General features: G+C 40.7%; 1 protein-coding gene across 4 annotated transcripts in view; it reads left to right on the top strand.

The window, feature by feature from the left end:
- Positions 1 to 15080, top strand: part of LOC124614660 (exportin-6-B) — a 305273-nt gene that overhangs the window by 158879 nt on the left and 131314 nt on the right. For all 4 annotated transcript variants that reach the window (XM_047142962.1, XM_047142963.1, XM_047142964.1 and 1 more), the window contains one exon: positions 11825 to 12006. In XM_047142962.1, coding sequence (XP_046998918.1) covers positions 11825 to 12006 — 182 coding nt within the window. The remainder of the gene's footprint in view (positions 1 to 11824; positions 12007 to 15080) is intronic.

The following is a 15080-nucleotide window of genomic DNA, read 5'->3' as shown; positions in this document are numbered from 1 at the left end:
GAGGTGGAGGTCAGCATCGAGGAAAGTGGTTCGATGGGTAGGGTAGGACAAGGTGAAGTGAATGGAGGAGAAGGTGTTGGGTTCTTGAGGAATATGAACAGGGTGTCCTTACCCTCCATCCAGATCACGAAGGTGGCATGTGGCATCAATGAATCTGAATCATATGAGGGGTTTGGGATTCTGGATGTTTGGGAAGGATTGCTCTAGATACCCTGTGAATAGGTTGACATAGGATGGTACCATGTGTGTGCCCATAGCTGTACCCCAGATTTTTTTTTAAGGTAATGCCTTAAAAGGAGAAGTAATCGTGGGTGAGGATATAGTTGGTCATGATGACTAGCAAGGCGGTTGTTTGTTTGCAATCCGTCGGATGTTGAGAAAGGTAGTGATCAATAGTGGTAAGGCAATGGGCTTAGGGATGTTTGTGTAAAGGGAGGCGGTATCAATAGTGAAGAGCAGGACACCATTTGGTAAAGGAACAGAAACTGTGGAGAGTCTGTGGAGGAAATGGTTGGTATCTTTTATGTGGGAGGGTAGGTTGTGTTTAATAGGCGAAGGTGTTGGTCTATGAGGACAGAGATTCTGTCAGTGGGAGCACAGTAACCGGCCACGATGGGGTGTCTTGGGTGGTTGAGTTTATGGACTTTAGGAAGCATGTAGAAGGTAGGAGTGTGGTGAATGGTCGGGGTGGGGAGAGAGAGAGATTCTTGGGAGAGGTTCTGGGATGGGCCTAAGGATTTGAGGGGAGACTGGAAATCCTGCTGTATTTCTGGAATGGGGTTGCTGTGGCAGGATTTGTAGATGGATGAATATGACAGCTGGCAGAGTCCTGCCAGGTAATCCTTATGGTTCAAACAACGGTGGTGGAGCCTTTGTCAGCAGGTAGGATTATAATATCGGGATCAGTTTTTAGGTGATAGATTGTGGATCTTTCTGTGGATGTAAGGGTAGTTGAGGGTGCACGTAAGGTTCACTACTACTATTGCACCTGCTCCTCCTCCTCCTGCTGCTGCTGATAATAGTAATGATAACAAAAGAGAGAGAGAGAGAGAGAGAGAGAGAGAACAGGGGTGGGGGGCAGGATGGTGGTAGGGTTCACTACTACTATTGCACCTGCTGCTGCTGCTGCTAAATAATAATAATAGTGACAGTATCAAATACGAAAACACACATGATAGAAAAAAATCACAGCACCAATAAAGAGTTGTTTGTTATAAATGAAAGTTGGTAGACGTGTTTCTGCATCGGAAATGTGATGTCTCTTCAAATTTTGCACCACACGCATAAGAGTGGTACCAGTAGTGCCACTATGAGGATGCAAATCAGGTTTGCTTTAAATGCATATTGTAACGATCGTTAACCATTATTTACTTTTGAGATTGGACATGGTGAGTTAATGTTAGTCAAGAATGTCTTTAATACGACAAAGAAGACATTATCAACATCTCGCTGTCTTTGAACAAGGTCGTGTAATACAGCTATGAGAAAGTGGATGTTCCTTCTGCAGTACTGCAGAAAAGCTTGGCAGGAATGTAGCCACTGTAAGTGATGGCTGGTAGAGGTTGTCAGGAGAATGTTCAGTCGCAAGAAGACAGGGCTCCATCTGCCACATGGCAGTACCGAAAGGGAAGGACATTGTGTTCGACGTCTGGCTCTGGAGCGTCATACTGCACCTGCTGTAGCAATTTGAGCAGCATTTGGCACCACAGCAGCACAACGAACTGTTACAAATTGGTTACTTCAAGGATAGCTCTGAATTAGATACCCTATAGGGTGCATTCCACTGACTCCAACCGACTGCCATTTGCAACTTCACTGGCATCAGGCAAGAGCTTATTGAGGGGTAGTGTGGAGCCCTGTTGTGTGTTTTCTGATGAAAACTGAAACTGCCTAAGGTGCCACTGATGGATGTGTGTTGTTTAAGAGGAGACCAGTTGAGTGCCTCCAACCAGCCTGTCTGCATGCTAGGCACACTGGACCTACCTCTGGAGTTATGGTCTGGGGTGTGATTTCGTACGACATAAGGAGCACTCTCATGGCTATCCCATGCACCTTGACTGCAAATTTGTGATACGATCTGTTGTGCTGCTATTCACGAACAGCATTCCAAGCTGTGTTTTCCAACAAGATACTGCTTTCCCACATACCACTGTTGTAACCCAACATGCTCTAGAGAGTGTTGACATGTTGTCTTGGCCTGCTTAATCAAGAGATCTGTTTCCACTTGAGCACATAAGGAAAATTACCGGATTACAACTCGAGTGTCATTCACAAACAGCACTAGTCATTCCTGTATTGACTGACCAAGTCCAACAGGCATGGAATTCCATCCCACAAACTAACATCCGACACATGTAAAACACAATGCATGTATATTTGCTTGCTTGTATTCAACATTCTGGCAGTTACACAGGTTATTAATGTATCAGCATATCACATTTGCAGTGGCTTATCTCACCCTCGCATCAACCTGTGATCTTGGATTGTTAATCACTTACGTATGTCACCCAGACAAATGTATTCTCAAAATTTCGTTACTCTGCTTTAATTAGTTTTGCTGTTATGATAGTTTTCCATTAGTGTATTTATGGGAATAAAATAGCCAGAGTGAGTTCTGAGGGAGAGAGATTGAGATAGACTGTACCAGCTAAGGTCCAGGAAATGAGAGAGGCCTGGTGGGAAAGAAGGGTAGGCCTACATAGTTTTAATGGGATAAAGCGTGTGTACAGAAAAGGTGAAGACGTTACTGTATTGTTTTTTTAATAAATATATCATTAGCTGTTTTTTGAAACTGGAGATTTTAGTTAGCGCTCTGATAGGGTGAGAGGGATAATTCAACATTTGGGTCTATTGCTACTGAAAAGGACGTGGAGAAATCTGCTGGGTTTGTAGTAGGATTGAAAGATTTTTACTCTGATAGGAATAAGTGTTTCTGCTGTGGTGTTCCGAGAAGGATGTTAAGATCGAGCAGAGATATGAGAGACTGCATACAGTGATAAAACAATAAAGGAGATAGTAAATGTAAACAGCACTCGCAAATAAGACCTTACGCCTGTTCTGACTGGCTGACTGCTGACTACAAGGCAGTATTTGGGGGCAATCTATAGTGATAAGTAGGCCAATCCCTCCGGCATTTATCGCCATTCAATGAATCCTGATGGTATCGCGTCTTCTTTATTCAAGCAGTTCTCATTTGACCTCGCAAGGTCGAGAGGACTGCATTCCAGGCACCCCTACCTCAGAAAAAAGTCTGAAGTACTGGGAATGGAACCCAGGTCTTTCCGCACTGAAGGCAGGAACACTAGGCAATCAAGAAAAGGTAGTATGTGTAGAAAACTTTGCAGTAGTGTGCATGTGGCCAGGATAGTTGGGCATGTGATGATGAGATCAATCAAAAATTTGAACATCACAGATAAATCATACGCAGGCATTAGTCACCAGCTCTAAGTGCAATGAGATTTCCTGAGAAAGAGCTGGAAGAATAACATTACTGTAATCATACATTAGAAGTACAAGCATTTGTACAAATTTCTTTTCCAGAGAAAAAAGCTTTTTATATTTTTGTAGGATGTGGAGAGATGCTGATGTATTCTTGCACATTGTAACTATGTGTTCACCCTTGTTTAGATTTACATCTATTATTACTCGTAGACTCTTTGTAGAGGAAGATAAATTTACATTTATACCATTTAGGATTAAAGATGGTATGAACTTTAGGCTACTGAGCCTAGAATGGTGAACCAGATCATCTTGAGTTTTAGGTGGATTGTGCTTTGGTCGTATATTCTGTCACCATTTTGATAATTCACAGGTCAACATTCACATCCCTGATAACTCTCTCAAGGTTCTGACTGTTTATTGTAAGTTTAATTTTTACAATCACATCCTGTATCATACAGGAGTCTTTCCCTCTGTTTAAGACTCCTGTCCAGTGTTTTATGACTGTGGAAACAAAAGTTAATTTAACAAGTATGTTCACTAATAGGAAGTACAAAATAACAACATATTCTGAACATATTTACACAGTTCACTGAACACTGTCACAATGTTGTGAGATGCACCAAGATTGTCTTCTGGCATAACAAACTGTCATAAAAGGTACAAAAACAGTTGGTCGAAAGGATGAAGGAAAAATAAAACCCAGAAGCCTAAATAGTTTACCTTGAATTAACAGACTGAGCAGCAGTATTGAGGATAGCACATGCAGCATTCCATCAGGTGATAAGTGTGTGCTGTGCTGCCCCTCTTTAAACCTCAGGATTAGGAGAAGAATATCCCACATGAAGCATCAGAGATAATGCCATTGATTCTGACATGCATAATGTGACATCGTACAGAATTACTAACATGCGCATCTGTGTAGCGTTGTCATATGTCTGCAGTAATAGCAAGTTACCTCTGAAAAAATCATCACACTCATCCTTACACATGTTTTCTTACAGTACAACAGCAAAGACATAATTAATAATATTTGCTATAACAATTCAAACAATTCATATTGTGTTACATATGTTTTTTAGCTTGGTCATTTGTCCCATGAGCGGCACAAATATATGGAAAGCTATTTTGGCGATTTGTAGCAGTTGCAACACACACACACATGCACGCATGCGCGCGCACACACACACACACACACACACACACACACACACACACACCATTCAGAAGCTGGTGGACTATTTTTCAACAGCATAAAATCCAATATCATGCCACCTTTGAGCATTGACGAAAAGGACTAATGAGGAAACATCACTGACTTGACCTCATATTTAAGGAGAAAAATGCATATTTGCAAGGTATCCGCCCCAGCAGTTGCCCCTATGCTGGAATCAGGACCTTAATGCTGATAATATCCAGTTATGACCACCAGAAAGTACAGCTTTTAAATATGCAGGCACACTGGTTGTTATTAGCTTTGCCCCGCTGCAGCTGCTGTATGCGTGAGCACGAAGCACTGTACTGTGGATTGAATAAGAGATTTGTGAAATACTGTTTTGATGTTTCTAACGTGCTTCTTTCATTGTGTCAAAGTGCAAAGTTTCTAACCTGTAGGTGTTACTAGAGATCTCTTTGCTTTGAACATTTTTTTGTTGTGATTCACAAATGCATTGTAAAGGAATGAAATGAGTGTGCCGATATAGAAATAGTGCTGCTATTTCATTATTTAAGTCACTGTTGTGCATTATTTTCTTTAGATTTTAAAGCTGTACTGTGAAAGTGAAGTACAGGGTGTCCCATTCAAACCTCCCTGATTTCAAAGGCCCAGGAAAAAAACCACAGTAGATATAGCAATGAAAATGCACCACATTGTAGAGCATCTCAAAGAATATATTTATTTATCATCAGTTCACCTCTACATGTGAACCATTTGTATCTCAAAGAATATAGAGTCCAAATTCAATTTCTTGCCAAGTTCTTAGTAACATTTCCTCTGTTATTGTTCCAATCGCATTGGTGATACGAAGTCGCAATGTAGAAATATCATCCACTTTGGTCGCATACACGGAGTCCTTCGTGAATCCCCACATCAAGAAATCAAGCGGCGTAATGTTGGGTGAACGTGGTGGCCAAGCAATGGGTCCTCTGCGACTGATCCAACGATTGGGAAATTTCCTATCCAGGAACTTGCGAACAGCCGCTGACCAATCCGGCGGAGCTCCACCTTGTTGAAAAATGATGTTTGGTTGCAAGTCTTGTATCTGAGGGTACACAAACTGCTCCAACATATCCAGATACACTGACCCATTCACCGTTTGTTCCGCAAAGAAGAACGGTCCAACAATCCTGTCATGCATTAGCCTGCACCATATGTTCAGTTTAGGGCTATCACAAACATGTTCAATGACAACGTGCAGATTTTGTGAACCCCAAATCTGAACATTGTGCCTATTAACCCTTCCTGATAGATGAAAGGTTGCCTCATCTGAGAATAAACATCTTTTCAGGAAGTTGGCATCCATATCAATACGCTGCAGCATATCCACAGCAAATTGTTGTCAGTGTGGTTTGTCGTTCAGCATCAGATGTTGCAGAATTTGCATTTTGTAAGCACACATACGAAGACACTGGTGAACTACACAGTACAATGTTGATTGAGGTACATCAAGTTGCCTAGATGCATGACAGATTGGCTTACATAGGCTTCTTAGAAACGTTTGTCTGATGTCCTCCACTGTCTCTTCTGAAACGCTGTAATGTGCACCGCCAGAATGTTTCAGAACACTTCCTGTTGCCAGAAACTTCTTATACCATTCCTTAATTGTTTTCACATCAGGTGGATCACATTCATATACACAACGCTAATTTCTTTGCACAGTAATCAGCGATTTTGTTTCTGCAAACCACATTACTGCTTACAAGCACTGCTGTGGAGTTGCCATTTTCTCTTCATGCAACTATGCTGCACTCTGGTGACAACACTTGGCATTTCTGATGCGGGAATATAAATTCTTTGAGGTGCTCTAGAATGTGGTTCATTTTTAATTGTTGTATCTACTGTGGTTTTTCTCTCCTGGATCCTTGAAATTAGGGAGATTTGAGTGGGACACCCTGTACATTTGCAGGAGATGCACAATTCCTCAATGTCAGCAGCGTGATTAAACTGTCAATCAAAAATCACTAACTTCATTTCATAATAGTTCTTCAGTGCTTAGCTTTATTCATTTTGATTTTGAGGTTAACAGAACACCTTGAATGACTAGAGATAGGACATTCATTTTCACAGGACATGTACATTAGTATGTTCTACAGAAATGATTAGCATTTGAACCATGTCAGCCCACGGGTTCAAGGTCAACATCGTGGCGCAACACCACCCACCGGTAAAATGTGCCTGCGACTCTTGTTTTCGTGGTAAGCCAAAGGTGTGACTTGAGCAGACATAAAGGATACCTCGCAGATGTATGTGTGAACCGTGTCATGAAATCAGAGTGTTTGAAAGAGGGCGCATTATTGGCATGAGAGAATGTGATGCATCCATCTGGGAAACTGCTGCTCATGTAGGACCAAGTGTCTCAGCAGTGCAATGGGTGTGTGCAGAACGGTTCACCAAAGGCCGTAGAACACTATGAGATGGGTCAGGTCACACTGCTCAGCCAACCTCCCAAGAAGATCGACATCTCATCCTAATGGCATTGCAGGACAGATGTGTGTCCTCCTTGGCCCTGGAGCAACAGTGGAACACATCACACACTATGAAGGGTGACAGTCTGTTGCTGTTTATTATGGCATGGGTTGTGTGTGTGTCGTCCACTTCTCCACCTACCTTTGACAAATGTGTAGAAACATGCTAGACAGCAGTGTTGTATGGAATGACTTTGCTGTGGACAGGAATGGCATCAAATACTGTTTTTGGGTGAATCCAGATTCTGTTTGTTTGAAAATGATGACCCATTTTGGTTCGCTGCAGCCAAGTGGAGTGACATCACAGTGACTGCATTTGTACAAGACATGCAGCTACAGCTCGAGGTCCTATGGTAAGGAGTACTATTGGGTACAACCACAAATCACAGTTGGTGCACGTCCAGGACGCTGTGACCAGTGTGACCTATATGTGGGTGGCGCAGTGGTTAGCATACTGGACTCGCATTCGGGACGACGACGGTTCAGTCCCGCGTCTGGCCATCCTGATTTAGGTTTTCCGTGATTTTTCCTAAATCGCTTCAGGCAAATGGTAGGATGGTTCCTTTGAAAGGGTGCGGCTGACTTCCTTCCCCGCCCTTCCCTAATCCGATGAGACCGATGACCTCACTGTTTGGTCTCTTCCCCCGAAACAACCCAACCCCTCTCTGTGTCGATGTGTCGACATCCTGTGACCTGTACCCATACCCATTCTGCGCGACACTAGACACCATTTTTCAACAAGCCAATGTGCAACCACATGCTGCTGCACAAACATGTGCCCTCTTGGTGTCACAAGATGTCAGCGTTTTTCCCTGGCCCACCAGATCACCAGACTTGTCACCAACCGAAAATGTTTGCGATATGGTGATAATGACAGGTGCAGAACTGTGACCCAGTGCCGGCCACCACAGATGAATCCAGCATGGATAGCTATACCACAGGATGTCATTTGCATCGTATAGTCATATACACATCAATGCCATCACGCATGGAACACGTTATCAGGGTCCATGGCAGATCCTCTGCCTATTAGGCAGCAGGTCACTTGCTAAACCAAGGTGACTGAAATGCTATTCATTTCTGCAGAACGTGCTAATGTACATGTCCTGTGAATGTGAATATGAATGTCCCTTCCCTAATCGTTCAAGTTGCTCTGCTTTTCTGAACATATTGTGTGTGTGTGTGTGTGTGTGTGTGTGTGTGTGTGTGTGTGTGTACTACTTTGACATATTATGTGTTCCTTGAGATAAATACAACTGGTTTTTGCAAAAATTTGAAAGCTGTTCTTTCAGAAGGTCATACCTGCGTACTATGGATTGATGGGGCTGATGTCTTGCAAGTGTGCCTTATCCTTCTTAAAATGTGAAGTAAAATTGATGTTTTCTTGTAAGTTGATCTTTTTGAGCAACATTGAGGAATGCAGTTTATTATTTCTCCATATAGAAACCACATTCATCACTTGCTGTTCAAAAGACTTCAGTGGGAAATGATCAGATCTCATGCAGCATGTTGCAGCAACCAAAATTAGGCACTAAATAAATTCTCTTGGCCACCGCATAGCTGACTTTAGCTGATATTAAACTTTCCAAATTTGTCATAGTAAGTTATCTTGGAGTTGTCTTCACAAGCTACATAGGAAAAGACTGTAGACTGCATTGCTATTGGACCTCTGACTGATGACCTACACTGAAGGAAAGATCTTCTGCTGGGAAATTCTAGAAGAGCCATTCCAAGTTTGATAACCTGTGTGTAAGAAGTGGAAATGCAATAGGCTTTCCTATGTGCATAACACTGTGTGTCATCTTTTACTTTGGAGAGACCTGACTCTAAATGGATGAACAATATTGCCAGCTGCTCAAATTAGGCTTGCATAGATTTCTTTCCTCATAAAATTTCCCTTCCCCAATTATTTTTTCAAGTTTTGATTCAGTGGTATTCTTTCAAATAGATTTTAACAAGAGAGTTGTAGCAGGTGTTGTTTTATGAGGAATACAAATTGTATACAACAGTGAAAACAACACACGTCCAAATCAAAGGCACTGTGCGTGATGACAGTTGTTGTTTGGCTAAAAGGTGCTAGTAAACCCAATTCCATAATCAACCTCTGTACCATGTTGGACGACACAGCTTCCCATCCAGTAGTAGTTAATCCTAATCTGTTTTGCATGGAGTATGTGTCTGTTCCATAATCACCAATGTTCCCTTACTGCTACTTGTCCATCATTGGAGCAGGATTTCATTATTAGCTAACAATAAGGTTATTTGAGATTTGTGGAAGGCAAAACGAGTAGCACTTGGAGTGGATACATTTAATGTTCTATTTTCCTCTTCTAGATTACACAGTGTCTGTGCTCGATTAGACAGCATTAACAGCCTTGCTGTCTGCAATAAGCAGATCCTCCTCTTTACAAATTTATTCCATTAGCACATTAATGTCCTTAATACTCTGGATTCTGCAGAAGCAGAGTGAAATTTCCGGCAGCTTTAAGTATTTTGAAAAGATAATCAAATTTTTTTTTAAAAAAATTTTGTACTGTGTTTTAAGTGAGATGTGTGATGATAAAGTAATGTACACGAATGGTTCTAAACACTAAGATTCTCTTAGTGATCTGTTGTAGACCCTGTATGTGTCCCTAGATATGGCTGCCAATAAATTCACAATATTCAGTGCAGAACTGTATGGAGTTTGGGGGTTATGGCTCTGATAAGTTGTGTTTGTGTTGTGTGGGGTGATTTCACTTCAACACTGTGGGTGTTCTGCTTACTGTTCAGCGTATGTATCTAGAAGAGAGATGTTTCCAAAATATTCAACATTATCTTCTCCACACTAATCAAAGTGGAAACTGGACAGTACTAGACTCTTGTAGGTCTGAAGCTAATGTTCCCATCAAAGTACCTAGATTTAGTTTTTCTATCAGTTCTATAAAGTGTTTGAATCACATGTCAGGATGATACCTTTGAGTAGGTCAGGACTGTTTTCATTTCATCCCTGTCCTACTGAACTAGTATGCCATCTCTAATAACCATGATACGAAACTGTGACCTTCATTCTGTTTTATCTTCTCCTACAAATTCCAAAATTTAAAGTATCAAACAATTGGAAGTCCTCAGTGGAATAACAACAATACAAAAAGAATAGGCTGCTATACACCACATAGAGGAGGCGTTGAGTCACAGACAGACACAGTGAAAAAGACTGCTAAAATATTAAGCTTTTGGATGGAGTCCTTCTTCTGAAATAGCGCGCGCGCCCACACACACACACACACACACACACACACACACACACACACACACACACACACACGACCACCGTTTCAAGGCTCTGGAGCCCAACTGCAATCTTACCTCTTTCTTGTGAAGGATTACAGCATGAAATTTTATGTCCTCAAAAAAACTTTGGTAGGTAAAAGAAAGAAGTGAAAACCTCCTAGCAGATTAGAACTATGTGGTAGACTGTGACTTGAACCTGGACCTCTGCCTTCCACATATAATGGACCCTAATTTGAGGGAACAAAAAAATTGCGTAACATGATTGAGAAGCATTTGGCATGACCTCACAGAATGTGTCATATAGAAACAGCTGTTCAATTAGCGTATTGCACAATAGCTGCAAGTGAGAAAAACTTAGTATTTGCTGGTTGTATGTTGAATTTATGTTAATTTCTTCCATTGTGTTTCTTTTTAGTTCCTGCCTGTGAGCACATCATTACTGTTTGTTATTGCAAATTGGCTCTTATCTAACCATCATGTGATAAGGCAGAGAAAAGCCAGTCACTCTCAAGGAATAAACTTTGTTGTTGCTTTTTACAAGAAGCATCTGTTGGGTTATTAGTATACTGCCAATTTTGCCCCAAATAGAGATGCTAATTGATTTTATATTCAGCACATTATGTTCATGTAAGGTAGTTCACAAATCAATTAATTGCAAATTTAAATGTTGAAAGTGTCCATTTAGATTAAACTGCAGCACTAAAGTAAACAGTTGATTCAGATTTTACTGATTAACACCCAAAAAGCCCCAAAAGTAAGCAGTTACTTGGAATTAGTCAAAGAGGACAAGAAAACTGACATTAGTTGACCACAGAAGAAAATAAATAAGCACATATAATACCACAACACCTTCCTGTTAGCTGTTCCACCCCCCCCCCCCCCCCCCCCCCCCCTCTCTCTCTCTCTCTCTCTCTCTCTCTCTCTCTCTCTCTCTGTATTCCTGAATGGTAAAGACGTTCTGCATGCTCCAGTGGACAGACACCACTAGAAGAAAGGAAAGTGATAATGACTGAGTCACAATGTGCAGGTATTCTTCAGAATTAAATAGTGGTCTACACTTCTCTGTAAAGTGAAAAATGAATTATGGAAGAAGCCCATATACTCAGACATCCTTCCTTCGTGGGGTGATTATCCAGGAAAGTATGGATGTCTGACAACCTCTGTGAAATTAGGAAGAGAAGATGGAAGTGCTGCCAGATAGAAACTTAACGCTTGCCTGTATGGCTCAGTTCAGCCAAGGGAACAGATTCTAAGTTTAACATATCTCATGTTAAATTTCAGAAATTGTCTATTAATTATCATCAATGTTGTTGTTGCTCTTATTACTGGGAAATATGTACCATTTATTTGTCTGAAGAATTGAGAAAAATTAATTTTTTGTGTAATACAATAACATTAACACCATAATTCTTTTTTTCTTTCTTTTTAGGCTTCATCTGCACATGAAGGCCATAGTGTTGGAATGCTGGCAATGGCTGCAATAAATGAAATAATGTACAAAAATTGCATACCTGTCTCTTGTGAGGATTTTCTTTTGGGTGTTTTTCAACAGGCAATGCATTTAATGAACAATATACTGCAATCAGGGGGACTTGAGCACTTAGAAGAAAGGCAAGAACATCTAATTACTTTTATTACAATAACAGAAATACCAAAATGAAAATAACAAACAAAAATGAGAAAAGGCAACCACTTGCCTATTGATTATTGATGTGTGATTGCATAGGTATTTTGTCATTAGCACCATATCTTCGAGGTTACACAGCCTAAGATTTCTGAGTGACAAATAAAGAAGCATAACATCACAGAGACATTCCTAAGTTTCGAGCTATTACACTTTCTCCAATTTAATACACAGCCACAGTGGCACTCAAATACAAGGTGATAATTAAAATTCAACTTTCAAAACACTGTAGAAATAACACCACTGGTCAGAATGATCTCAAATTGCAACGGAATATTATCAGAGGAGGAAGAAAATGTATGGCAGAAGAAAAAACAGTGTGAAAATTGATCAGTAGATGATGCTGTATGTGTCAGAATATGTAAATAAAAACACCTATCATGGGCACGACCCATTGAAGTTGGTATAAACACGCTGGGTACATGGCTTTTGTGTCTGCAATGTTCGCCATGACTGTCTCAATGCAGGATCACACTCTGCTTGTAAAGCTGTATTACAAGAATGATGACTACCCACGTTGCTCTGCATAAGTTCCTGACACTGAAGGGTTTGAAAAAAACAGTTGGTTCAATGAATGCCGTGGATCTGGCGAAAATGATTCGGATTTGAAAAGATAGTTTCTTTTGGTGTGCAACCTGGTAGAGGGAGGAAACGAATTGATTTGATGTCAGTGGAAGCAGTGGCCCCAGCAATGCAGGAGGAGATGAGTGGTGGTGTGCACACGTGTAGTGCACGGAGAATTGCCCGAACATTGAACATACCTGTGAGAACAGTGCATAAAATCCTGTAAAACATCCTTCTTTGCTATCTATTCAAAATTACCCATGTGCACGACTTGTTTCGTATTGACCTGCCAGCAAGAGAAACCTTTGCTTTAGAATTTCGTGCTCGCATGGAAGTGGACAGTGATTGACAGTGGAAGATTCTGTGGACAGATGAAGACCACTTCCATCTGACAGGATATGTCAATACACAGAATTGATGAATATGGGAATCAGAAACTCCACATGCAAATCAACCAGTACCACTTCATCCTGAAAAGGTCGCTGTGTGGTGCAGATTTATGGCATCATTTATCATAGGGCCATATTTTATCGAAGAGACAGGTGTTTCTGGTCCTGTTACCTGTACCATCACTGGTAAACGATAAGAGTGTCTTTTGCATAACCGTATCATTCCAGCTCTCCAACAGCGTGGATGTGTGGATGGGATGATTTTTATGCAAGATGGCACACCTCTGCACATTGCAAATCCAGTTAAGCAGCTGCTCTGCTGAAGCGCCATTTCGGAAGTGCTAGAATTATCAGCCACCATTTCCCTACAGCCTGGCCATCCTGATCACCTGATCTTAATCCGTGTGACTTCAGGCTGTGGGGACTATCTGAAAGATGTTGTGTTCAGTGTTCCAATTGCAAACTTAGCTGCAGTGAAGGGACGCATGGGGCAACACATTCTGAACGTGACCCCGGAAACAATTCAGTCAGTTGTGGAACATGCTGTTTCTCGATTTCAACTTGTTGCAGAAAAAAGTGGGCAGCATATTGAACATGGTTTGCTCCAGTCACAAGGAAATTAATTATCCGATTTGATTTTGATTGATGCTTTTTATACGGTTTTTGGCCTCAGGACAATTAAAAACCAATGTGAGTGATGCTTTTTATGCGGTTTTTGGCCTCGGTACAATTAAAAACTGATTTATCCCATCCGGTGTGATATGACCTTTCAGTGATGGATGGGCTTACATAACTAACAGTATCACACACGTACGCCTTAGTCATTGTAATATGATTAGTTTGTTATTTGTAGTCAACCACTATTAAATTTTGATTCTTACAGCACTATCTATTGCTACATTTTGTAACTATTTATTTTTCTTCTGCTATACGTTTTTCCCCTTCTCCGATAGTATTCCGTTACAATTTGACGTCATTCTGGTGTTATTTCTACAGCAGTTTGAAAGTTTAACTTCAATTATAATCACTCTGTACATCCACCTGTGCATGGCTATAAAATAAAGGGCCTGATGCTGTCGCAGAATACGTATGCATTTGCTACAAATGCAGTATCCCTGGTGTCTGTAGACAAAACATTGTGCCATGGCCATCATTTGCATAAGAAGTGTTATTTTATTTTGCTGGACAACTGATACATGTAATAATAGAACAGCAAATTATCATGAAGTTTCACCTGAAACTTCCAAAAAGAACTGCTACTGAAACATATCTTTAATTAAAACAAGAGTAAGGTGAAGACCGACTATCATGTACGTGTGTTTTTGAGTGGTTCAAACATTTCCAATTTGGCAGAGAAGATGCTGAAGATGACTGATGCATGGGACGCCCACAACCTCAATAATGGATGAAAATATCACAAAAGTAGGTAATCTGATTTGATCTTACCATTGGTTGAGTATTCAACCAATTGCTGAAACTGCAGGAATTGACAAAGAGTGCATAAGGCAAATTTTACATAATTTAACATGGGACAAGCATGAAACTGGTGCCAAAAATTCAGTCAATCAAACAGAAAGGGGTTTACAAAAATGTTTGTACTAAACTTTGATTATCATTGAAAATGATTCTGATTTCGTATAAACAGTGATAATATGTAATGAATCTTGGTTTTTCACTTATGATTCAGAAATTTAGCAACAGTCTACGCACTGTAAGTACCCAACTTCCCCGAGAGTGAAAAAAGGTCAAATGAGCAAATCGAATTTCAAAGTCATGAGGACTTTTTTTTTTCTTTTTTCCTTCAATATTTGTGGAATTGTGTTCCTTCATTGGGTACATGAAGGTCATACTATTAATCAGTATTACTTCCTTGATGTTCTGAAAACTCCATGAGAAAATAAGGGAAAAAATGACAAGAATTGTGGAAGAACAAGTTATGGGTTTTGCATCAAGACAATGCACCGGCTCATGCCGCATTATCTGTTAAGAAGTTTGTAGTGAAGTAGAGCGTCCCATTGTTAGACCACAACTTATTCACCCTACCGAGC

The sequence above is a fragment of the Schistocerca americana genome, chromosome 1, assembly GCF_021461395.2.
Source record: "Schistocerca americana isolate TAMUIC-IGC-003095 chromosome 1, iqSchAmer2.1, whole genome shotgun sequence".
Taxonomy (NCBI): Eukaryota; Metazoa; Arthropoda; class Insecta; order Orthoptera; family Acrididae; genus Schistocerca; species Schistocerca americana.
The sequence above is the reverse complement of the archived record's forward strand: the minus strand, read 5'-3'. Positions and strand labels throughout refer to the sequence as shown.